The 27,242-nt window shown below is 35.3% G+C and overlaps 1 protein-coding gene across 5 annotated transcripts in view; it reads left to right on the top strand.

The window, feature by feature from the left end:
• Nucleotides 1–27,242, top strand: part of LOC118267604 (calcium-binding mitochondrial carrier protein SCaMC-2) — a 160,851-nt gene that overhangs the window by 132,621 nt on the left and 988 nt on the right. For 2 of the 5 annotated variants that reach the window (XM_050704005.1, XM_035581719.2), the window contains 2 exons: nucleotides 25,548–25,706; nucleotides 26,040–26,619. In XM_050704005.1, coding sequence (XP_050559962.1) covers nucleotides 25,548–25,706; nucleotides 26,040–26,619 — 739 coding nt within the window. Of the gene's footprint in view, nucleotides 1–16,829; nucleotides 17,120–17,216; nucleotides 17,277–24,078; nucleotides 24,329–25,029; nucleotides 25,117–25,547; nucleotides 25,707–26,039; nucleotides 26,620–27,242 lie in introns of those variants that run through there. The other 3 variants (XM_035581797.2, XM_035581881.2, XM_035581959.2) reach the window with 3 other exon arrangements.

The raw sequence follows: 27,242 nt of genomic DNA, 5'->3' as shown, positions 1-27,242 counted from the left end.
AACAATAATAAAAAAACCTAAATAATGTGTCTAAGTGATCCTGTGTCTCGTATAAATGAATCAAGGGAAAGAGTCAAGAGATCAACAGGTCAGGTCGCGTACTTATTAGCAAGCATATAGCTCACTTAACTATATTATCTACATAGTATATACCCACCGCACACTCAGATTTACTCATTGTAAACATAATTATTCCACAAAATTGCAATGTACACAATAATAATTTAATTACTTATTTACTGGGGAAATTAAACGTTTATCTAGTTTTGTTCTACGAATAGCGAACTATGAAATAACTAAGACGATCTAAACTTGCGTTAATAAACAGGTTGGCTAACAATATTCTAGCGTCTTAACTATTTGTAAGGAAGAGATTACTGCCCGTGTGAAATGTAGCTTTGTTTTGCGTGAACAGAATGAAATTAAAGAATGCTTTACATACTTAAATGAAAACTGAAACATCTCTGTTACCACTGGCTCACAATAAAAATCTTTGATTTTGAGTAACATAAGACATAAAAATGAAATGGTTTTTTTTTATATTCTCTGTAACTTTTATTGCGGTTCTTACGAAATAAATCAGTGATTATTTATTTTATTCACATTATATTCTCTTTATTTAAATAACGGACGTTGAATGCACGGTGAAAAAAAATCTAATTAATCGAGCTGTCCTCGACTGTCACTCGGTATTATAATGTGGTAATTAATTTTCATGGCGATTAAATGAAGCCTCCTCGATTTATGGGAATAAAATTCAAATATCAACTGAAATTATATTATTAAACACAGACTAACTGTCACGCTCAGAGTCGTTTTATGATTACTGAAACTATTGGTCTGGACTTGAAAAGAGACTATGACCTCTGAGTTTGTTTCGGCATTTCTTCTCAGAGTAGTCCGATAGGAAATGCCGGCCTCATCTAGTTATTTAAGAGATTGACGTGTAAATAAGTTAAATTGTAACCTATTTGCAAAATAAATATCATTTATCATTTATTTTTAGTAACGACTTTGTATCGAAAACAATTGCTATAGACTGAATTAAGTAACCATTAAATAACTGAGTACGGCGGAAAGATTTTAGCAAAAATCTGACTATTATAATTATTAAAAATCTGCTTTAAAAGCTATCTACAAATACGAAGACACCAGATGTTAATAATGAATACATATGTGTGAAGGTTCGTTTTTATGTACACACATTTACATTAGTAAAATACGAAAATGGCTGTTTCTATACTAATGTCGATGCAAATTGACGAATATTATTATATACTTTTTAAACACATTTTTTATTTAAATAAGAAATTTAAAATTAATGTACTCTTTCCTTTGTGGCTCTTTTATTATTTTGAACAATGATGAAAAGGGATTAATTATTGAAATTTAATCCTTCCATATTTTCAGAAAATATATTTCAACCCACGTTGAATAAAGGTTATTACTGTAACCAAACAGTAATCCTTTTGAAGTGGTATCCGTATAAATGTAGTTGCATTAAAATAAACAGTTGTACATTTTTAATTAAATTAAAACGTAAATATAAGCCAAGGTGCCTTGGCCAACTCTACCACAGATTAATCAATGTTTGTTCAAAAAAAAGGACAAGTTCTCTAAATTCCTTGTGTACATTGTAAGCATTAATTTATTATATATTAATTTATTACCGTATTTTCTTACGAACTATCTTAATGCCTGTTATTCTATTCTCACGTCTATCATGTTACTATGTTAAGTATGTAAGTAACTTTAAGCAAAACTGAACGTATCTAAAACAGGCATCAGAAGTTGAGTCTAACCTCGTCAACAGTTATGAAGTTACGATGAATTTATAAAACTAAGGATCAAACTTTAACATCCTATTTGAATTTCATCAAATTTTGTGATACCGTCTAGTAAGTAACATGATAAACTAAAATCGCCGTTCCCATCGAAAATAAGATCTAAAATATAACTGCATCAGCTTCCCCTGAACTTAGTACCTGTTTGAACAGCTGTACCGGTCCTAGTTGTTTGAACATTTTACTCGATTTACTTTCCATCGTCACAATAACATTATATAGGTACTCGGTTTACGAAATGTGCAGAAAGAGCACGTACTAGTAACTGGAACTAACGCTAGGTATACCTAGTCCCTCCTTACAAAATATTTATTACTTAACATGTAGTGTAGGTACAATTTATTATACCGTTGACATTCTAATTTGGACTTTGGCCGAAATGTGACATAGTCACACTACGCCTGTAAAAGGTCAAGCAATACTAGTTTAGCTTTATTATTTAAGCATTGTGACTACAATTTCAGAAATGTCGCGTTTTTTAATGTTTCCTGGCTGGACTAGCCACCATGCCCCGGTTCGAGCGAGGTCACAGCGTGATTTCTTCGCAGCCTGACCGAAACGTTTCGTTCGAGCGTAGCTGAGCAATATCACACGCGACTAATTGATATCGGCGCGCCAAAGTACCGATAACAGAATGACTTGCGGTGTCCGTTGCAACGTTTATTTGTCTCCTGTGGCCGCAGTCGCTATGCAGCTATCACGAATGCACTAATACGGTCTTAGTACTTACCAATCTGTATAAATTCGGTGTGTTTCATTCGACTGATACTATCGATTTATTGCTTGGTATTAATTTATTAAACAGTTAATCGACAAAGGAATCCCCTTGAAGTTTTTTCTTTACTCTTAATTATAGTTGCACTTGGCAGTCAGACTAGCATTATTATTATAGTTACGTTAAGTAATAATAGTAATAAATATAACAGACACGTGTAAGACAACAATGGGCAGTTTTATAGATAATTATGAGTAATTTGTGCATTCATGTGAAAACAGTGGGAGGATGAGATCGGTCTAAAACTGTGCTCTAACAAAACGACGAGGTGCACGTCACACTTACGTCACGTGACATTTAAACAGCTGGTCGCTTTAACAAGAGCCACATGGTAGAATGGCAGTTGTTAACGCACGGGTCGACTTTTACTTCACGAGATTTGTCGTCACTAAGTATAGTACATATATGATCGAAATTAATAAAGAATATTTATGAAGTTTCTGGCAAAAACCTGCAACCAAATATCACAGAAAGTGAAGGACGTTTTGAATCATTTGTTGTTAATTTTAGCTGTATGCAAAATATTAAATCTAATTTGTCAGAAATATCCATAATTAGGTACATACCTAGTATCGTTAGGAACTTACGCATATAAATTTCCCACAGGATAGGTAAATATACAGAAATATTTTATTATATTTAGAGGTCTGTAAATTAATTTAACTTAAGAATTAACTGAAAGCCGAGCCGGCTGGACAGTTTGGACTCTTTTTTCATACAACCCATTCCGAATGTGGTTTTTAATAGACGGGAAAATTGAAATTGAAAAAGTTTGATCGAAAATGGAAAAGAAATCGTGGGCTTTTTTTGAACGTTTGATTGAAACAATCAGGCCACCACTGGTACCTAGACATGTTTTAAATAGAAAATATTTTTGGGCTACACATGTAGGTTTTTTTTTAATAAGTCTACTGGCTGGTTATGTACGGTCAGTGCATGTTGTCATAGCAACACCCGCAAGGTCACAGCCACACATTGATAACGAAGTTGTCCCCACTAACATATCTACCTACCGTTCAATATTGTTCAGATTACTATAATTTTATTTAAACGATTTTATTTGCTTGCTTACTTATTTCTTTTTTCAAACGTAACAGATAAATTACGGTTCTAGTAATTAGTACGAACATATATTTCATGAGAAATAACTTATTAAACATTATTTGTGGTTTTTTGGTCATACTATTACTATGTCATATCCCAACTACTCATTTTCTTTCATTTATTTAGATTTAATAATTTTAACTGTTTTGTAATTCAAATTTATAAGCTGAGATATCAAATAAATTTCCTTAAAAAAAGTACTTGCTGGACACAAATTAATGTGTTCATTTGCAAATAAAATTGATAGGAATTTTTGCTTCCTCTATTTCGAGAATGGGTACCTTACATAAGTTGCTAAGTCATTTTTCTATAGTTGGTAATAAAATAAACGAGGAGTGGTAGAAAACCGGATTCTTCTGACGTCAGAATTGGAAAGGCAGACTGTTAAATATAAATCCTTTGTAACCTTCAGGTGACGTATAAATTTAACAAGACGGAGCCGCGCCTCCTTGTACGTAGTATCGCGAAACTTCTAGAACAATATTTTTTGTTAAAACAATAACATTGTTATCGGTAAGGTCAATGAGTAAATAATTTAATCACATTTCCCACAATGTCCAAAACAATAGATGTTACGTTTCTAAAATTGTTTATATGTACCTACAGTATTTTTTTTTCTTTATGTGTGCTATCTTTACTGTTATTCAACCAAAGTAAGAGACTTGGTAGGAAGAGAGGAACAGACTATATTATGACAAATTTTATTTTACACAAAAATATTTTTTCTAATTATGTGAAACCCTGTGAGCACTGGGCACTTTAGTATAACACTCCAATTTTACACATTTTTTTTATAAGTATTTTATTTTATTTTAATTTACACTTCGGAAAACTTACAGCTAACTAGTTACTTAAAATAATTAAAAAACAACAACTTAATGATGGCCAATTACAAACTTTCACAAGTATTATACATGAAATAGGTAATAAATTATACATTATCATTTTAGTAAATACCTATTTATAACCCATTACGAAATCAACGTTAGTCTGCTTGAAATGTCTAGCAACCGATCTCTCGGATTTCCTTATTTAGAATGCGTCACTAAAGCGTTCAAATACCATTCATACAAAATTGTTAATTAACCTGCAACTGTCTGCCGGTCGTGTTGATCTGGTTTCAACCGGTTTTTTGGCTAGTCGCCAAGTGACGTCACGCTATGGCCGCTCAACACGGCATTAAGTGCGTGGCTAAAGCTATAGACAAAGATTCGTCAAGAGTCACGATAAATATAAATAACTAGGACCCAGTTTCGCGAAAATGCAATCAAAGTGAATTAATTAAAATCAGTCCATGTACCCTGGGGTCAGTAATCGAAAGACCCTCGAGGTACCACTTCGAAGTACTTTTCCTCCAAACAAACCAGTGGATTAAATAGATCAATTGGCTATGACATCGTTTTAAAAGATGATAAATCATCGAATACAACTCTCTGTTTCGCTGGCTGTTGAACATTAATATAGATACTTCTATCTATCTATTCTATCTTCTAGTTAACTTTTTACGATATTTATTACATATTTACACGTCTGTGAGCCATGCTTCGACCTGGAATGATGCTCCACAGAGAACCGGCGTGAAATAACGTCTAGTATACTTAAGTAAAACGACTCGAATGCTTAATTATGTCAATACACGGAAATAAAGAAACAATACTACATGTAAATTATGTATGTAAAGTAACTAGGTTATGTATAATTCAATGACTAGTTTGTAACAGGCAAAGTAAGACGTAGGCGTCGTCGGCAAGACAACTGATTATATCTGTACATTGATTAGATAAGTTGGGAAATGTAGCAGCCAACAGGTATTATCCAGTATAAAACTGATAATAGAGTTAAAATTAGCCTTGTTCACAAATCATGGTCATTTCGTCTGCGCAATTGACAACGTAGATTACATGTGTCATCTGTCTACGAACATTTAGGAGTCCTTTATAACATTATCCTTTTCGTTTTCCGTCGCGGTTACGAGAATGTATTACAAAATTAAATACATATAGGTAATCCCGCAACGTACTGGCAATTCCGACAATTTGTATGAGCAAAACATGAACTTAAAGTTATTATTAGATGTAATAATCTTTTATTTACAGCTATTTTTATTAGTTTGTTGTGGGTAAAAAGTGCACAGTTACAAGAATGAGCTGAGAAATTTATAAAATAATTAAAATTTTATAATATAAATACAACAACAGCAGTTACTGAGAGACCTACTAAACTGACTTTGAAGTCTTTTGAAAGAACTTAATTTACTTAACGTCGGAGAAACTCGTTGCAACAACAACACTTTTTTTATTTTTTTACTAAACAATAACTAATTGCGGAACTACTTTGTCTGCTTTTATAGTGGCCATGCCCACGACTTACTGAACATGACATTTACATGTTCAGCCAATCGGTTAGTTGGATCATCGAATAAAGAAAGAGCTTCTTAAGATCCGTCAAACAGAGTTGTCTAGTTGCCATTAAATTCTTTTACGAGTAACACAAAGACATTTTATTGGATTGACAGTTTACATAGATTCTGAAGGTAACGTTTTTTTTATGGAAGCCGGTAAACGCGCAGACGTATCACCTGATGGTAAGCAATCGCCACCGCTCATGGACACTTGAAGCACCAGAGGCGTTACAAGTGCGTTGCCGACCTTTTGGGGGTTACAAATTCAAGGGTTTTCGGGGAATCGGGAATTGGGAGGAATTGGAGCTCCTGTAACATCACTCACACAACGCAAGCGTTGTTTCACGTCGGTTTTCGGTGAGGCCGTGTATCACTCCAGTCGAGCCAGCCCATTCGTGCCGAAGCATGGCTCTCCCACACTTAACTTAAAAATGTTTGACATAGTATAGGTATCTGCTAACAATGATATCTGCAGTAAGTGGGTAGTGGGTACATTGGACTTGAACACTTGACCTTAGGAATAGCCAAATCAATATAAAATATTCACGATAAACTGGACCTTTATCTCGGTTGAGTGATCTTTGACTGTTTAATTTAAACAAGTATTTCTTTCTGCCATTTAATATGATTGTACTGAGTAATATAATGTTTTTAAAATATTAGAACATTAATTAGAATCGCTGTATGTACATCAATATCCATAGGCTCCTAAACTACTGGTCAACTTTAGTTCGTGATAATAGCGCCCCAACTAAGACTTAAAAATGGTGTAGTAAGTGAAATAAATTAGAAATGCAAGTATAATTTGAAGTTAAAATACTTCTAAATAGTATATTTATTATTTATTTCCTAAATTGTATTCCTATCTAAGTCTGTGTGCTCCATCTTCGGCCATATCTTCGCTTCGCCGTTCTGGCAGAAAGCGGGTTGGTGGCCAAACACAGACTTAAAAAAGCTAAAAAAAGTATTTTTCACCTGAGGTAGCAAATGCATATGTGAGAATAAAAATAATATTACCCGAACTGTTGGCTAAGCGATTAGTTCAGTTTACATAACTTGACACAAATGAATACCAGAATACTATTTCCACATACACTGGGATAATCTGCTTTAAGTACTTAGTTCATGTTCGAGAGAACTGATATAGGCTTACTAGTGTCGGCAACTCGTGAATAGCTTGCATAGTCAGATAACTTGTTAATAACTATTTGATATTAGTTGATCTTCCTGATATTAGTGTGTAGGTAGTACATAGCCCATTCAAAATTTCCTGGTAGACACCTTCCTCCGTAGTCGAACAAATAAGGTCTTTCCCCTACCGGAGCTGCGGACTACCTAGCGGGTTTACCGGGGCTCCGGCTCAAAAAGCAGGAGTAGGAACGGGGTGGTTTTTAGTCAGTAAGAGTCTGACACTACCTCTCGCCTCGCCCAAAGCGGAGAAGTCATTGGATGATTTTCCCCCCCCCCTAAAAAAAAGTATTTTTCTTGGTCTGAAAACAACATATTACATGTTTTGTAATTTGCCATACATACATTTCTTTTTAGCTTGAGGTGTGTTTAAATAATTCAGAAGTAAATTCGGAGATTTTTTGTTCAGAAAATACGATGGCATAGGCAATGCACCAATTTATATTTAAACTATGAATGCAAATATAATGAGCTATTAATATGTTGCGGGTAGGTCCCCGGACTCTGTATGAACCAGATTATACTGATAACATCTCAGATTTATCTATAGTCTCCATAAATTACATGTATGCAGGCCGCAGGACATCGCCTAATCCGTAGCTCATACGGATAATGTTATAAAGAAGCAGGAAAATGGGTAGATAGTTATTTTATTAAGCTGCAAAGAAAGAGGCCCATTCAGCCTTAAGAGTACATATTAGGTCTTCACAATATCTTTAGTAAACAGATTATTTCTTCACACGATAGTTTTAACAGTTTTTTTTTTTTTTTTTGTAACGCTACGAATAGAAAACCTCATGGATCTTAGGTCATTACTTCACAGGATAATTTTTACTAGAACAACTCTTGTAGAATCTAAATGATTTTTTTATTCACTGAACTCTCAAACTATTTATAGTGTATTCTATTAACAATTATATAAAAATAACAATAAAAATACCCGTTTCAGTCCATTGTATAAGTATATATATTTTAATGTTTTCGAGAATGTTTAAAATGGTTTTCATCCATGAACTAAATATAGAAAATAACGTATTAATAATAAAACTCATCTGTACAATAGACAAAGGATCTAAATGATTCATTCGTGTAATTATTATTAAGCTAAAACAAAAACAACACGAAATATCAGTTTCTGAAACACATGTCAAAACTTTATAAAGAATATGAATGGTATTGCAATTAAACTTGTTAATTTTTTTTTTCACATCTTACTTACGGCCAGTCTCCATATCATCTATCCGTCCGCACCAAAATATATAAAAACTAACACAGTTCGGCAAATCTGTGCCTTACTGCCAATTTCAATAACCGATCCAAAATCATTGAATTGATTTTCATTTTTGACTGAACCTCTATCTACCTAGCACTAATGTCAAAAATCGATCTTAATATAAATATTTTAGATTGTGATCGATTATTGAAATCGGCAGTTAATAGATTTAGTAGTAATTTTAATAATCCTTGTAGCCCAGAACTGACAAAAGAGGTTTTTATATGGAAAGGACATGACCCACGTTTAGTACTAACAGATTATTCTACTTTTCCATTTCGGCCGGCACTTTCGAATTTGGACCAAAATGGGTGATGTCCTTTTGAAAATGTTTCACCCACATTTCAAAACCAGAAATCAATCACTAGGTCAACAAGAAAGTAATAATTGTTTAACATATTTCTATTACCAATATTTTATAGATAATGAGGCAAAGCAGAGCCAAAATAGTTTAAAAAATCACGTAATGTCCTGAATATTGAGGTAACAGGCGTTCTCTGTGAAGCTTATCTAGACCTAACACGTGTTAACTCACAGGCTTGTGAAATACAAATCAATGTTTCGGAATAAATATACATATAGCTATAGCATATATACCTACGTCGTTGACTAACCAGTCAACACCTGCCGTAGTACGAGTAACATAATTATGTAAGTCGTCAATCGTCATTGTCAGGATATTGACTACTCACATTGTATTCGGTTACAGAACTGTCGGTAAACTATTGATTATGCACGTCACGCTTTCTATATACCCAGTAATTGTATCTGTTGAAATATATCTTTAATATTAATATGTAGATAGAACTTCTGAGCACATACTAAGTTTGAAGTCCAAATTCACGGAAACGTTTATGGGATTGGCAGGCAAACGAGCAGTCAAACTGAGATTTCTTTGAGATTTGCATTTCCAGCCTTTTGAGCATTGAAGCTCCGGTAAATAAATCACGTGGATATCCACAAGACAACGCATGATGAAACTACTGAACTGATTTTAATGAAACTTGGTACTCACACGCAATAATATAGTCTTTAACAATTTCCAATTAAAGCGAGTTCAAGAAGCAAGGAAAACAAATAACTGTCTAAATGATTCATAATACTAAATTATCTCAATACTGCATAGGAATTTGAAAAGTCAAACAATGCAAAAGACAGCTTCTGTACATTAATTGGAAACTTGCCATAGTTTCAAACTATTTTCGTAAATTTCGCTACGTTTTGTTTTATCAATGGCGACGATAAACAGACAGACTGGACGGGCGCGTGATGATTTTCAAAACAAACAAGATATATCTACGTTTCTGCACACATTTTCTTTACCGTGATTACCAAATTAGGGCATTCCATATTAGGAACAACGATTGCTATTAAATAAGTCTTTTGTAATTATTTCATCAAATCGTGCCAAGCTCTTTAATAAATCTAGGTTCCTAAGCCGTAAGCAACAAACACCACCGTGCCACTGGTGCCAATAGGTGCGATCCCTATAACATATCACTAAAGTTTGAACATAAGAGACAAAAATGTCCCTTTGTAGAATAAATAGTTATATGTATAGTTAGTATATATACAGCGTACCAGTGTCAACTGTCACCAAGTGCAATCAATGTACACTTTACAAATTGTATTGTATTCATTCCACCGTGTAATGTGCTATTTTCTCGAGCAATATCTACTAGGTACTCTACAGGAGAGTCTACGTATTTTATGTGATTGGTATCAGCAAAGTGCTCTGCTATATGTACGTATACATTTTTATGTCCAATATATTATAGTAATAATTTTACACTATAACAAATAATACGTCGTGTTTTAGTTGACATCGCATCATTAATTCAATTATACATTTTTTATTTCGTTGGTGATGCTTATTATTTTTCCTGTCTGAATAATTACACTAATTGACATTTATCTGCAACAAGTTTTATGCTCATCTAATCACTGACATTGCCAAATTATAGATCAGTTGTTTGGCCTTTTAGGAGATGGTCTATTCTCTTACACACAGGCGGAGAAATTATTACGCTACTTTACTCCCAAATCTTTATTAATCAAATAGGCTACTTGACTCTAGTTTTATTTAAAATAACTCATATGTCTTCTACAATCGCGAATGTGTTTTTTTTTTCAATGTAACTAGTCATTATCTAGTCCAGTAGTCATTACGCTGAAATGCATAACGCCGAAAACTCGCTGGCGGATTTTGACTCAGCCATATTCAATTCGGCTAGTTCAGCCGTTGTGTTACAGAACGTTTGATTGTATAAACGGCTAACCATAATGTTATACGGTAGATTGTAAATCCTCCTTTACAGTTTATACATAACAAATTACATACAAATTCGTTCGTTTGTTTACATATTGTATGACGTCATATCATGGTTGCCGGCATTTTCGGCGATTTAATTTATAATATACAAAAGTAAAATAATATACGAAATACACATTTATTGTATGAAATTAGGGGTCAGAGCCCATTCGTCCCCTAAAGAATATTTATTTTTATTCATTCTTGTAATATAAGTACATGTATATGTGTATACTGCAGCTTGGTAGTCCTGATACAGTCGCGCGGAAAAGGCTTAAATAAAAAATATTTTATTCGGTAGATATCATGTTTATTTCAAATAAGATTAACACATACAAAATCACAATGTCCTAGAAACTAACAAAATACAACTCTTTTACAAAAATCAGCCTTGATTGACCATCATATAAATCAACATTAAATATAAAATATGCAAAAAAAAAAATAGAACACATATCAACAGTAAATAATCACTTCTTATTTTTTTGTATATTTACCAACTACATACATGCAAAATCATAATAACTTAAAACTTAATTCCGTTAATAAACACAAGTGTACTATGTTAACCGTTTCTTATGTAAAATATAGCTAATTTTATCTCAGGGTACCAATAGGCACCTGAATAGGTGCCGAATCTTTAACTTATATTGTAAATATGTTAGAGGGGACGAATGGGTACCTTAAAAATAATATTTTTAATTAAAATATTAATTGGTCCCCTACCAGGAGACCAACAATGCGAATCTACAACTTTTATGCTGGGGGACGAATTTTAGGGGACGAATGGGCTCTGATCCGAAATGAGATATGGCTCTAATAACCTATTTAAAATCCTACGTAAAAATACAAAAAATATATAACAGTTTGACAAAATATACGTAATACATTGTGTAAATTGTAATGCAAGCATTAATTTTTAACATAGATCCGCTAACCACAGACTGTGAAATCAAACAACACGGTGTTCAAGGAACTCCCTATAACCGGAAGAGATTAACAATGCTCTGCCAAAGTTCCAAGTATTGTTATATTATCAACAAACTAACGATTTCTGACGATTTCTGCCAAACAGTTTTGTATGTCATATTTCGTGAATCAGTGCCGCACCCAATCGTATAATCGTATTGTCACGCCTTTTATCCCCGAAGGGGTTAGTAGAGGCGAACTACCCTTGCTCGCCGTCCGCAGACCCGCATTTACGATGGCCGTAGATCGTCACGCGATCCCCGATGCCCGAAGTGTCTTCTCCGGCGCCAGGGGCGTGAGGAGGATCGTACCCTCACGCGCTCCGCCTCCTCCTTAGCTAGCATGACTGCTTCGCAAAAGGACGAGACGGCGTCCCATTCCCCCTCGCTCCACACTATGGCCTGAACCAGAGCCGGACGCGAGAGGTCACCATCGCCGATCACATCCCTAACGGCACACGGCGGTGCTCAGCCCATGCAGGGCACACCTAGTGGTGGTCCACGCAATGCCGACACCCGGGCGTTTCCTCCCGCCGAATCCGAAACAGGTACCTACCGAAACTTCCGTGTCCGGTAAGCACCTGCGTCAGGCGGTAGGTGAGGACGCCGTGACGCCTCTCTAGCCACTCCTCAAAGAGGGGACTTAAATAGGGGTGAGCCTACTTTCATAATTTACTGGGTACAGTTCCCTACCTGCTACTACTGAACATTTTTTGAAAAATTGCTTGCATACTTACTTTTCAAACGAAGATGATAATTTCATTACGCATTTCTCCAAGGTAAAAACATTAGCGTATTATAGCGGTCAGCATTTTCATTGAATTTCGACTTACCTATACTTATATACCTTACTATACCAAAAATATAAAATTGATAATCGAATAAAGAAATTTAGGAAAAATTATACAATGTGCAACGTGCAACATCAGAAAACATTGCAAATTATTGACCTTGATGACATTTCCTATTTCCTACAATATATTTTCTGTTCTTACATACATACATACATACATATCGTCACGCCTTTAATCCCCGAAGGGGTAGGCAGAGGTGCACATTATGACACGTAATGCCACTGTGTACACCCACTTTTCACAATTTATGTAGTAAGTCCCATGTAATAGGTGGTGAGCCTATTGCCATATACCGGGCACATTTCCAGACTCCGTGCTACTACTGAGAAATTTTCGAAAAACCGAAAAAAGCCCAATAATACTTCGCCCGACCCGGGAATCGAACCCGAGACCCCTTGCCCAGCAGTCGCACTTGCAACCACTAGGCCACCGAGGCAGTCATATTTTCTGTTCTTAATATTGTATAAATAAATTTCTTCCACAGCTCTTTAGGTATTGCTTTTATTTTCGAAGTATTAAACAACCTATTATTAATAATAATAATTGTAGTTCAAACAGAAAAATTTCAATATATTAACTAACACATTATTTACAACTTAAAAATACCAAAAAAAAAGGAATAAAAACTAACTTAAAACTAAAATAAAGGCGTTAGGCGTGGTTAGGCGTCGAAGTACTCGTCCGCATCGCTGTCACTGGGGAACGTTCTCAGAAGACTGGCCGCATTGCCACATTAAATAGCAATGCTTATCTTCTGACAGAAAAATAGCCAGCCTTCTAGTCACGCGTAGAGTCGAATAGCTTATGTGCAATCTCTTTATATAGAGAATGTGCACCAGGACCCCATGGCCCAAGTGTTTCGACCCCAAACGGCTCAAAACAATAGTTGCCAACTAAGTTAGAATATTTGCGCCGCTTGAGGTCCTCTGCCGCGGAAGCAGCCGCACCAGCGCATGCAGCAGTACTTAGAAGATGAAATGGCGCAAGGGTCTCTACACACGTAGCGTCCCACACCAAAGGCCTACCCATCTTCCAAGGCAGCAACAACATACCATCTGGTCTCTTGCCATCATCACGTACCAAACCAAACCATTAGGTTCTAATACGACTGGTACGCCGGCTGAGGCGAGAGCACGACGAATAATGTCGTTGTTGCTGGCATGACGACTTATGCGGCCTTACTTATACTTATTTTCCAAGCTTCCACTGCATCAGTCATATTGTAGTTTGTATAAATTTTCTTTGTACTCAATTACACTCATTAGTTACTCTTCATAAATGTCGTATAGGCACTTACATTAACATAACATACATAAGTACTTGTAATAATTATTACATTTATTAGATAACTGGTACAGTGTTATGTTATATTACCTATTTCTCTTCCATTGACGGCGTTTTCTGTCACCTTTTCTCCAAGTTGGTCTGTTGCCAATAGATTATTTATTTTTAAGTTATGTATAATTGTTAGTGATATCTGTCAAGCCGGTAGTGAAATGTCACGCAAACTACTTTTGAATGTTTACTACCGCATAGCAACTTACGTATTATTTCATTTGTTGTAAGACAAAGAACTACTGTTCCACTTCACAGAATCAGTTATTTATGTTACTGTGTTCCATGAGATTTAGTTGTAATCCTCGTCAAATGTACCTACGTTTCAAAGTTCATAATTATGACTAATTACTTGTGGGTGTTGCATTTCAGCGGAAAATTTCAAGGAACTTAGATAAAAGATAAAAAAAGTTGTTATTTTAGAAGTAAGACTGTACCTATGTGAAAAAGCGTGCTAGAGAAGTTTTGGTAAATATTCGATTTCCAGCCGATATTTATAGCCGATCTTAGTATTCTTAAATCTCTAATTGATCTATGGTTTTAATAGAACTCTTTAGAACTAAGTCTTTGACTGCCAATAGAAAAAATTTGAAGGCAAATCCTCCGCTAACGTCGGTCACCGGTGACCACCACGGCGTTCAATGTGCTAATATATAAAAAAAATCGATCTTAATCCTATAGAATGAGATGATTCTAACTGTTGCAAAATCTGCAAGCAGTTCTCAAAATTCATGGCATTTTTAATGGTATAAGCCGGTAATCGAACAGACTTATCACCTGATGGTAAGCAGTCGCCACCGCCCATGGTCACCCAAAACACCAGAGATGTTATAAGTGCGTTTTGCCGCTAAAAGAGAAGCAATTTTAGAGTTGTTGGGTTTCCGGGGATTGGGAAAAGGGGGTAATTGGGCCTCCGGTAACCTCATTCACACAACGAAACACAATGCAAGCGTTGTTTTACATCGGTTTTCTGTGAGGTCGTGGTATCACTCTGGTCGAGCCAGCCTATTTGTGCCGAAGCATGGCTCTGCCAAACTTATACTGGTTTAACTGTTATGAACCAGCATATACAATAAGATCTTTTAGTCTAGAACTCGATTAAATAACCAATTTAAAGGAAATGTTTATAATTAGGAAATGCTAATCTCGAGATTGGACCTCAAACGACATTGCACACCCTATTTATTATCATCGGTCTACAGTCCATTTCGTACTAAACACAATACAAATAATAAAACGTTATCAAATGTATCATATATCTTATCATCTAGGATATACTCATACACATATCTTTTTCTAGATTATTCTTTGGAAGTCCATTAAATATGCCCGTTATGTATAAAAATATGCATGACGATATTGACTATGTAATCCTGATGTAAGATGTCACCAATCTGACAGTAAGAAGCGATAACAAAATCATATTAAAAGGAGAGTAAGAATTCTCTGTTCTATTGGAGCTATTTGGAAAATTCAGCCATCATCTGTTTGATTGATCAGTTTCATTGCGATAACTGTTCAATTTGTTTTGTTTACTTGCTATTTTATATTATTATACGCAATTATATCAAGAAATTGAATTACCAACACAATGCTAACTGACTTGTAAATAAATACTATGGGCTCAACCATTTGACGTCAGAACTGTGTCATGCTATTATCAACACGTGCCACACATTTGATAACTTCAATAAGAGTGTGTATGTGTGCAACTGCAAAGAAATACTTGCATTTATGAACTTATTCGGGTTTCATAGTTAATTATATATTTTTTGTTTAAATAAATTACTCTTGATCCTTATCCCATCCAAAATGTACTTACAGACGAAATTACTATAGATTATAATTGATCATACTCCAATATATAGATCTATCTGGGTTTTCAGAAAAGAAGAACGAATATCATAAATTGTCCGTAATTAATTTTGGCAACTAAAGGCATATAGTTATTTCAATCGTAAAAAGTAAAGAGAAGTGAGGACTTGACATCTAGGTATGAAGGGAAAATAAGAAAACCCTTCCCTGGTTATTGATGTAGTCTAGTGCAAAATGGTGTTAACAAGCTCGTAACCTTGTTTCTGTAGCATTTGAAAAACAATAAAACTACGTCTGATGATGTACAGATTTCTGTTTGTACCATATTTAATTATTTACCTAGTAAGGGTCTCCAACTAGGAATACACTCCACACATACCACTATTAAAACATACATAATATACAACGAATAACATACAATAAATTAAGGTTATGTGCTTGATACGATAGTTTTTTTAGTCATTCATGCATTGGAGCAAAAGCGGTTATAATGTCGTGTAGCAGAATGATCTGGTCCTTCTACCTACACAAGTAATGCAAAAAAGCAATATGTTTTCGTGTCACATTCGTCTTAATCATCAGTGTTCTGGTCTAATTCCATATACATTCTTGTAACGCTACTTTCACCTTCGTTCACATTGCTAGAATAGCACCACGAAGTTAGTACGGTTACTAACCAGTACGCCGCGCCAGTAGCCCTGTCCTATCGCAAATCACAATACGTATGGGGCGAGCCCCCAGTGAACTTGTATATCGACCTGAACGCGCCTTCATTATCAGCTGTTTAGCTGCCCGTACCACTGTACACGAATTCTTACTGATTTTACCGCGGCGTAGACTTCGCGAACGACATGGAAAGCGTTCGTCGCGAACCTTGGTATCGGGGGCTCGGTATTCGTCCACCACTCAAAACCGGTGGCACGCGGTTCTCTACCCGATCACGATGACGAAACTACATCGCTCGTCGTGCGGTTCACGTCGAGTGCTCAGTGTGAGGCTGTCCGTTGGCCAAGTTAGACGCGTGATCGTTACGCCCCAGCCGTACGCACACTCGAATTTAATTATACGATCTGATAAAGTTCCAAAGAAGAAAATCGTCTGTGATCCTAATATTAGATAGTTTAATTGTATTTGTCTTATTTGCAACACTGTAAACTAGATAAAATGTCTCTGGAAATGGAGGAGTTAACTGTAACCACCGGCGATGTCTTCGAGGATTTCCTGATCGTCTTTCGTCGATGTTTGGCAAAGGTAAATGCATTCTAAATTCGGGTTAGCTAGGACAGCTAGTCGAGTCGATGCCAGTCATTACAGACATTGCGTTGAGAACGGGTCCATAGTTTAAACTTTTAATTTTGCAAACATGGATATGGAGTCTTACGGTGACGCTTGGGAATGGATATTGAAGGTAGGACATATAATCTGTCAGTCATTCTTAGTTTACATAATTACTTGCAATTTGGAACGTTTTCAAATTTCAGAAATAAAATTTAGTATTGCATGCAAGAAAAATCAAATGTCCCGCTATTTGAAGTATCGTGCGTTCTCTGTCACTCGCGACGTATGCGTTCAGGAATATCCATTAACGGCTTATAGCGGGAAACACGTGTCGTAGCGGAGTTTGGTTATAGACCAATGTGGATTTCCTTCTGTTTCGGCCGTCTGATAAAATGACTCATGCCTTACTCAGCTTCAGCTTAACTAACGAATTAAGAGTAGTCCATTATTGTCTATCAAAATGTTAATGTTAATACAACCTTGAAAGCGTGGCATTACGAACGTTGCCTAGGTAACAACGGGCATGCGTGGGGGCACTGATGTCTTATAAATTACTTTTAATGACATTTTTGACTGATACCTACACAGTCTACACTATCACTATGGTTACGGAATGTATTTTTAGCTTGGATGTTAATAATAATCTGCAATAAAATAATGTATTCGTCATTACCTACATTCCATGCTGGGCGTAGGCGCCGCTTTGCGAATTTTGATGAACTTTCTTTGATGACTGCTAACTTTCACTTTTCTCTATGTGTGTGTAATTTGGTTTTATTTTATTTTCACCTCCGTCATCATCACACCTCTCAAACAGAAAGTTGAAGATCTTTCCTTGCCATTCTATCTGCTCATCGTACGTTTAGATAAAACTTATTGATTGATTCAGTTACACAATCCACAATGATTTGCAGTTTAAAAAACTAAGAATGATGTTTATCTAGAAAAAAATTGCTGCAGCGTAGTAAATTGACACACCCACTTATTTTTAATTAGCTGTGCACAAAATGCGCTGCGCGAGAGTCTTTAATTTCCTTTACTTGCATGTCTGCATTCAGATCCGGTTAAGAATAGAACATATGCAGTACTACTACAAACCAATTATTATCATTTTCGTCTGTTATTATAATATTTTTGGTATCTTCATTAATGCACAGTCCTTTCACTGATTTTCCTGTTTCTTAGTTCTGGAGCTTTCTAGAAACTTCTTTTATATCCTGTAGTAGTACGTATTGGGCGTACGCTTGAGTCCTACTTTTAACTTGCTATAGCGAATTACGTTGACCGGTATTGTCAAGTAGGATCGCCAGCCAGCGCCCAAACGCATGCCCTACATAGCAGAACAGGTACAGCACTGATAATAATCTATCAGTTAAATAAATAACGTCGATAACTATTCGATTTTGTATTAACTATATTCGATCGATAACGATTGCTAGCATTGTACTAAACATAGACTCGATACTCAACAGAATCGACTTATTATTTTAAAGACACGCAATGGAAAACGAACTGATATCAGTTGTAAGTAACGTCATCAGGATGTCGAGTCATTTGCAGATAGCTCATGAATCTAGAACGAGTGCCATTAACATATAAAGCATAATATAGATGCTAAAAATGTTCCATTATACATAGGGAAAGTGTATACAGACAGAACCGTATTCTCACGTACGGTATACATAGTACATAGGTAGTATAGATATATTATGAATAAATAATAATGTCACCGGAATTACCAGTTTACTGAACATAAAAATTTACAACAAAGTTTAACTCTGAACACACAGCTGTTATCAACAGTTAACTTAAACTCATATCACTGAATTTATAAGTTTATTATTCATATCACTGTTATTTTGAATTACATCATTCTGATAGAGCAATATTTTCCTATTATTATTATTTATTTATTTATAGTAATTTAAATAATAAAGTAGCTATTTTATATGCAAAGTCCTGTTTTTTGTAATTTAGTACCTAACTCAATATTACACAGCACATATTCAAACAGAATAAAATATTTGATACTAAAATTAAAAACTAAAATATAAAATAGTAATATTTATTACTTCCAGAGTCGTAATATCCCGACATTGTCCTTTCTGTTGTTTAAACAGTCGATATGATTTTATGTATCTGTGGTTTGATTCGTCGAACTCACAAGTCGCAAGCGCATGCCTGCCGATGACGCGTCGTTCGCACGTATTGCGTCACGTCACCAAAGGCGCCAAACGACAATCATTTAACGCGTCGGGGAAATCCTAATAATATATTGTAGGACACACATCCTTATCGCAATGATTCACATTTTCCTGTTACAAGAAACTTTTACATGTCGATTATATTTTAGACTCTACGTAACAGCAGTTAATTATACATGTTCTCGTTCGGAGCGACGTCAAGATCTAATTTTAAAATTATCAGGGTCTAGGCTAATGGCTGTTTTAAAATATTTTGCCTGAAATTGGGACAGTTTTCTTTTTTAATCTCGATACTGACGTAAACTAGATGTAGACAGACAAACAAGGCATAATTTACTGCACAGTAAACAATCACGTGTGTAAATAATGGTTTAGATATAAACATAGTAGGAATGATAATATGTAAGTGATTGGCACGTTAGTTACGAATAAGTATTTATTCGTTTCATACGTTATGGTTTCAAATATCTCACTTGACACATAATACAAGTTCCATACGAAATTCAAGAACTAATAGTCCAATTATTATAAATTTTAATGTTGGTATAAAGTTAGTAATTGATTTGATTACTACCTATTCTGTGTCTAAGCATTGTTTAGGAAGACGATAGGTTTCATGATAAACATTAAACAATTGCCTAACATGTGCCTATGTAATTGAATTCATTCTTTTTGCACTCACTGTACACGTGATTACATATTTACGTTTCGTTAATATTTAATTATAACACGCATACACACATGTACAGTCTCGAGTCTCGACATTTACTACCCTCTGTCTACGCAGTTTCTCAGAATGAGATTATTTTTAAACGTATAGTAGGTAGGTATTGTAATAGACCAAAATATTCCACTTTTTCTATACGGACATACCTAAATAGATGACCCATATTTCGTGTTATCTTTGTGGCCACGTCTAAAAGTGAGATATGTGTTGTGCGAAAATATTTGTTGGCATGATTATAATCGAATACCGAAGGTGGTATTCCTTAACACTTTATCACCTAGTACATTAATTGTAATATTTACGTTTGTATGTTTTCTATTTATACATTTTATGTAGATGTACCATATACACAAGTTATTGACCTTACAATAAACTGATGTATTAGGATCAGCACTGAACAACATGATTGAAGTACATAGTGACGCGCTATGTATTAACATATGAAACGTAACATTTGAAATTACGTAACGATCATTTGAAATGCTACGTAAAGCAGCCAGTGTTAGTGTTCGACTGATAGCGTTGTTTTAGAAACACATACTGGTGTATCAAAATATTTAATTCGTGATAACTTTCAGTACGAAATTATGTTTATTCCGTCTTTCATTCTTACCGGAAAGATAAAGGAAAACGCCGCGAGTTTTTAGTGATTTTCTACGAATGTGTTTAATGACCTTATCTAAATGTCATGACTAATGATGATAAAAATATTTTCGGCTTTCAAATGTCACTTACTGATTATTATTAATTTGGTAACATTCACAACGGATTTATATTCCGAATGGCAAAGGCTACATAATAGACTGACCTTTAATATTATTGCCCGTTCAATGGAAATACGAAGATATTGTTTCTTTTGTATTGGTATAAAATATATACTATTTTATACCCTGATCATTCAGAAAACCGGTTAGGTTGCAAGTCAATGATCCTACCTGAGATGTTGCTGTCAAGGGCGGTTGTCTCCTCTGAGACAGGTGCTCTTATTTACCAGGAACCCCCAAAAGGTCAAATAAAACTTGTTTCCTTGTTTTTCTATTTCGTTTTTCCTTTATAAGTATACCTTATGACTACTCCTGATTACTCCTGTTAGTAGTTAACAGTTTACCATTCTTAAATCTTTCTAATGAAAAGTGCGAATGAAAAGGATGAGGAACCTCTTTTCTGACATTCCGAAAGCCATGCAGTGGGTGGGCCAATGTCACTGTGAGGTAATACAAGACGTTCTCCATTCCGACGTTTGATGGTACAAGGCCGACCAGAGGCCCGTGCCTTTCATTATATGCACCGTGAATGAAAAAAAATGCCTTCCTCAAACCGTCAACTCCATTGATCAGTTTTTGCGAAAATGAATCTTGAGATTATTTTAAAATAATGATTTATTTCTTATTTTTTCTTGTAACTCCAATAAATCTGTCATTAAGTAATTGTCGTGGTTTTATCTAAAAGTAATATTGCAAGGTTTTCCTTAATCAGGAGGAAAAACAGCTGTCATTAGGTATAATAAATGTAGAAATTTACCTAGGTATCTATTATGAACAGTACATTTACTTATATACTTAATTCTAGTTCCGTGTTCCGTTTTGTTACTGTGTCTATCTAAATTCGAAAGTAAATTTGTATTGTAAGTATTTGCTTCATTAATAATACATAAATATTTGTTTTATGAATGTCGTTCACTTTTCATTGAACATCATTAATGTAAATAATGTTTTAATTCAATAATTTAAAAGGTTTTTTATCACTAACCTTGTAGCATACCGGCGCGTTAGGCAATGAGTCTCAAGTCTCAATCGAATGCAATCCCACAGTCTACTAACCACCCTTGACACCATTTGTCTGCTGAGCCCACAATTTCAACTTGCCTTTACAAACTTTAACCAATTTATTGGATTTTGCTTCAAAATGCAGCTATGACCTTGCTATACAATTATTACAATTACATTACCTATTCTTATTCTTAGGTTCTCTTCCATTAAATGTATAATAATGTTCAACAGGGCTTCATTCAGGATTTATATAAAAAATCCGTAGCGCTGTTATCCAATGCTATCCATCATTTTAAATTTTCCACCTGTCACACATGTTGTAGGCACAGATGTTTCTTAAAAAACCGAACCATAGGAAATGTGTTTGTTCTATAACAAACACATTGTGTTTGTTCTGTAACAAAAACGTCTGTTTTTGTTATAGACCGCTTAACTTTTTTTTTTTTTTTTTGAGGGTGGAAAATCATCCAATGTCTTCTCCCGCCTTGGGCAAGGCGAGAGGGAGTGTCAGACTCTTACTGACTAAAAACCACCCCGTTCCTTCTCCTGCATAAGTACAAAGTGTAATTTTAAGTTCATTTTTTAATAAATAAAAGTTAATAAAATGCGCACTCTTTGGTGGCGCGTACTCTTTGGTGGCTTTACTATACTACCTACCATTGCCGTAAGTCCGCAACAGACAACAAACCTGCAGAACACAATTTTAGCATCCCTAGTTAGTTCTGCCTGTCCTATACGCGTTCAGGGTTCTGTTGAATCTATACTAATACTATACTATACTAATATTATAAAGCTGAAGAGTTTGTTTGATTGTTTGTTTGTTTGTTTGAACGCGCTAATCTCCGGAACTACTGGTCCGATTTGAATAATTCTTTTTGTGTTGGGTAGTGCATTTATCGAGGAAGGCTTTAGGCTATAAAACATCACGCTATGACCAATAGGAGCTAAGTAGAGCGGGCGAAACCGCGCGGAAGTAGCTAGTGTTTTATAACACGTGTATGAAATTAATTATTGAGCGAGTGTCTTCGTCTAGATGACGTCACTACATAGTTAAGTGAATTATTTTTGGGTCAATGGTTGCGTTGGCGTGTGACGACATCCATACTCTTGTCTATATATATTTTTTGGTTTTAATTAATCTACACGTGCTGTCTAAAAGAAGTATGTAAAATGGTATTACATCAAAGGACCAGGGGCCTTAGTCTGCTATTACAATTGTGTCAGAATGGTCGATCATCGAGCAGTGCAAGAGGGACGACAACAATGCCGATGCAATGGTAGACAATAATTGTAATAGCAGACTAAGGCCCTAGTATTAAGCTGACTATTATGTAGATGTACAGTACAATGATGTGAATATTGGTTGAGTATCAGAAAATGTTCATCGCATTAAGTCCGCCAATTTCACAGAATATGTGCAATAAAATTTGAAATAAATAAATATTACTTATAAATTATTAGAAAGCGAAAGTAATATCTCCTTACATGAATAATCTAGTGGTTATGCAATTTTATGTCAAGTTTTGCCACTTCATTGGCACGTGGTACCTATATGAATTTCTACAGTCATTTCACATTTAGTTAATTATATTCTGACAGTGTGAGCATTTACGATACCTACCCAAATGTTATTTTTATTGATATTGTTCGTCGGATCATTCAGCAACAGCCGTTAGCTGAACTGATTGTAAACTGACACATGCGTACTGCCATCTGAACAGGTCCGCTCAAACTGCTGTGGTTCTTTCCTCTAAAGACCATTACAGAATCAACTTGCACGGTTCTCTCACATTATCCTCTATATCATTGTCTGGACTTTAAAAGAGACTATGACCTCTGAGTTTGTTTCGGCATTTCTTCTCAGAGTAGTCGGATAGGAAATGCCGGCCTCATCTAGCTATTTGAAATCTTGACGTGTAAAAGTGTTATTTTAAATAAATATCATTTATCATTTACAATAGAAAGTAGATCTGGCTACATATTATCTTAGAAATATTTTATTTAAATAAATGAGATTAAAATCTTCACAATGTATCAATCGTTTTAATTCGGAAGTACTTTGTGAGATGGAAGTAATAAAGGGCCCGAATATTTATACAGTTTAAACTAATTTTGTACAATGGAGCAAATACAAGTGACAAAACTTTTTAAAATCTATACCATCCATCTCGTCGTACCAAAAAAAACCTGAAATATTAAAAAAATAAACGTCACAGTTTACTTGACGTCTCTGATGTAACCGGCTGTCAAGTACTCATCTTTGACCATAAAACAGTTCAAAACAACAAACAATGATCGTTTTCTGACTTCAGTAGTCTAAATTATTACGAAAATGAAAAGGACGACAAAGTTTATGCTGAAATTTTTCGTTCATACAGGCTTTCTCAAGACTAATGCGATGCATTGGAAACTTTATGTCACCCTTGTAACAGTGATCATGGACTGGAATATAAAAACGCTTTACCACTTCAAAAATTCTGCGGTAACTATAAACCAACTGGTTACCTTTACTGCAACTTCAACAGATCAACTTCAACAGATCAACCAAGATATAGTATATTCCAGCCGTATACTGTAAACAGTGGTCCATCGCAGTAGCATGTTTTGTTTCTAAGTTTATTTCTGCTGCACACAAAGCATACGGAGTACTGAAATATGTGTATAAAGCTTAGTTTTGAGGCGAAAAAACAGCACCTTTCTTTTATGAAAATTAATTAAGCTATGTTAAAGTCTATTACACAATGTATTTCTATTATCATAAAACGTTACACGTGAGCCGTCCGAGCGCTTATAGACATCCCTTTTTTCACCGGTTTCACGGTTGTTTATAATGATGTTGTACGTACCGGCAATGTTATTATAAGTAAAACTTTTACTTATAATATCATTAGACACCGGTGCATGTATTAACATTCATTATAAACTATGCACTACCGCGAATCCGGTGAAAAGCACGGTCCATTATCCTGTAAAATTAACAGACGTCTACAAGCGCTCTCCGGGTACGAGGAATTACACATTTCAACATATTTTTATTTGAGACATGTGTTTTTCGAAAACTTACCCAATGTATTGCTTTATAATTTCTGATTTCCAAGTCTCGAACTCAGTATGATGATACGGCTAGTTATATAGTTATCATAATTGAAATTGAAATTAATACCACCATTATTATCACGGCAGACTGAAGAACTTAAATATTTGACCACAATATGGTACCAAAAAAAAGAGGAAAAGGAGGAGGATGTAGAAGACCTGGATCCAGTACCAGTGTAATATCGTGACTGATTCAATACCATAATGTAATAATAGTCTGAGTGACCGAACTTAGTATGGAGGGTACTGGTAGTGACAGTACTTTTATTGATAGTACATATCTATTTAAACTGTAGAATAATCTTTAGAAAATGTTTTAATACACTCACGCAAAGTCTCTATATTTCTTAGCGCCAAGCATCTAAGACCCGTATCCATTAGCCTATTTTTTAAATCTTTCTCAGTAGTCTGTCTGGCTGTAGAATTGTAGAGAGATTTGTCCATTCGGCCCATATCGTGGAGATATATAAAATGGTTGTACACCTAAGTACGAACGTAAAAATGTTAAATAGATTCATTGACAACTGATTCAATTTCGAAATTAGTTAGAGCTGCGAGGTATTTTTATGGTGATTTTACTTATAGTGATATGTTTTCATTTCCAGTACTTGGACATTGGCGAGGACATGAACGTACCCGATGACTTCACCCAAAGTGAGTTGCAGACGGGCAAGTGGTGGCGACATCTATTAGCCGGAGGCATCGCAGGAGCAGTCAGCCGGACCTGCACGGCTCCATTAGATAGACTCAAAGTATTTCTACAGGTACGTACTTACTTCCGTAGTATGATTCACAGCATCATGATGTCATCGTTCGACAAAGCTGATGCATTTAACAATAAAATAATTAACGATATTATTAAATATGCATGATGATGATATAAATTAATTTCCAAGAAGTATTCCCCAACAGATAAAATATACTAGCTTCTGCTCCCCCACACTAACCTAGGAATACACATGCTAAGTTTTTTTTATTTTTATTATTAATTATTAGTGTTCGTAGGACGTAGTCATTACAAGTTTTTGGCGATGCTAAGTAAGTTGTGAATTTTGATATGAAATGAAAATCTAATATGGGACTTTGTCTATTTCCAGGTTAACCCAACAAGGGAAAATATGAGTGGATGTTTAATAAGAATGATAAATGAGGGTGGTATTAGCGGCTTATGGCGAGGTAATGGCATTAATGTAATTAAAATAGCACCCGAATCGGCCTTGAAGTTTGCTGCCTATGAACAAGTGAAAAGACTTATAAAAGGAGACAGGAGAGCCAATCACCCCTTGGAAATCCATGAGCGTTTTGTAGCTGGCGCAATGGCGGGTGCGATGGCCCAAACTGTGATCTATCCACTAGAGGTGTTGAAAACAAGATTAGCTTTAAGAAGGACGGGCCAGTACAGCGGGATACTGGACGCTGCAAGAAAAATATATTTAAGGGAAGGGCTTAAGTGTTTCTACAAAGGATACATTCCAAATATATTGGGCATAGTACCATACGCTGGCATTGACCTTGCCGTCTACGAGACACTGAAGAAGAAGTACATAAGCAAATACCAAACTCACAACGAGCAGCCAGGCATGTTACTTCTACTAGCGTGCGGCAGCGCCTCCTGCACGCTCGGACAAGTCTGCTCATACCCTCTGGCACTCGTCCGGACGCGATTGCAAGCTCAAGGTAACATACAGTATTTAATCACATAATAACTTATTCATTTCATACGAAAAACTAATATGTACTTCAAAATATTTTAAACGAAAGCAAAATGCCTTTTAAATTATTTGCCTAAAACGATTCAATTATCCTTTGTGTGGGCCACAAGTTAAGGATCAAGTAGCGTTCAACCAATGTTTGACTCAGACACTCGGGATCGAATCACAACCAATCAACGACCAAGTACTGATTCGATTTGTATTGTTAAGAACACTTACATGCAAGCGTTCGGCTTCTTTGCTGATGCAAAAAGAAATTACTCTTAATGTACGTATTGACTGACGCCGGTCACGTGTTATGCCAACAGATAGTTATCGAGACAAGCATGAAATGATACTCATTTGTATGTCTGAGAAGAGTAGCCAGTTGCTCTATGTAAAATATCAGGGATTATAATTATTACACGTTTAAGGAATAAATAAACAAAACAACAAATAGAATGTACTTCATAATAAAATTATGATATAGGGTAACCTCTACGAAAAACTGTTGTATCTAACATATTATAATAATTTGACGCAAAATACACATACTTCTATCCTGATAACACTATCAACGCGTCTATCTTGACACAGATAAGTTGGCGT

This window comes from Spodoptera frugiperda, chromosome 25, assembly GCF_023101765.2.
Source record: "Spodoptera frugiperda isolate SF20-4 chromosome 25, AGI-APGP_CSIRO_Sfru_2.0, whole genome shotgun sequence".
In the NCBI taxonomy this organism is placed as follows: domain Eukaryota; kingdom Metazoa; phylum Arthropoda; class Insecta; order Lepidoptera; family Noctuidae; genus Spodoptera; species Spodoptera frugiperda.
The sequence above is the reverse complement of the archived record's forward strand: the minus strand, read 5'-3'. Positions and strand labels throughout refer to the sequence as shown.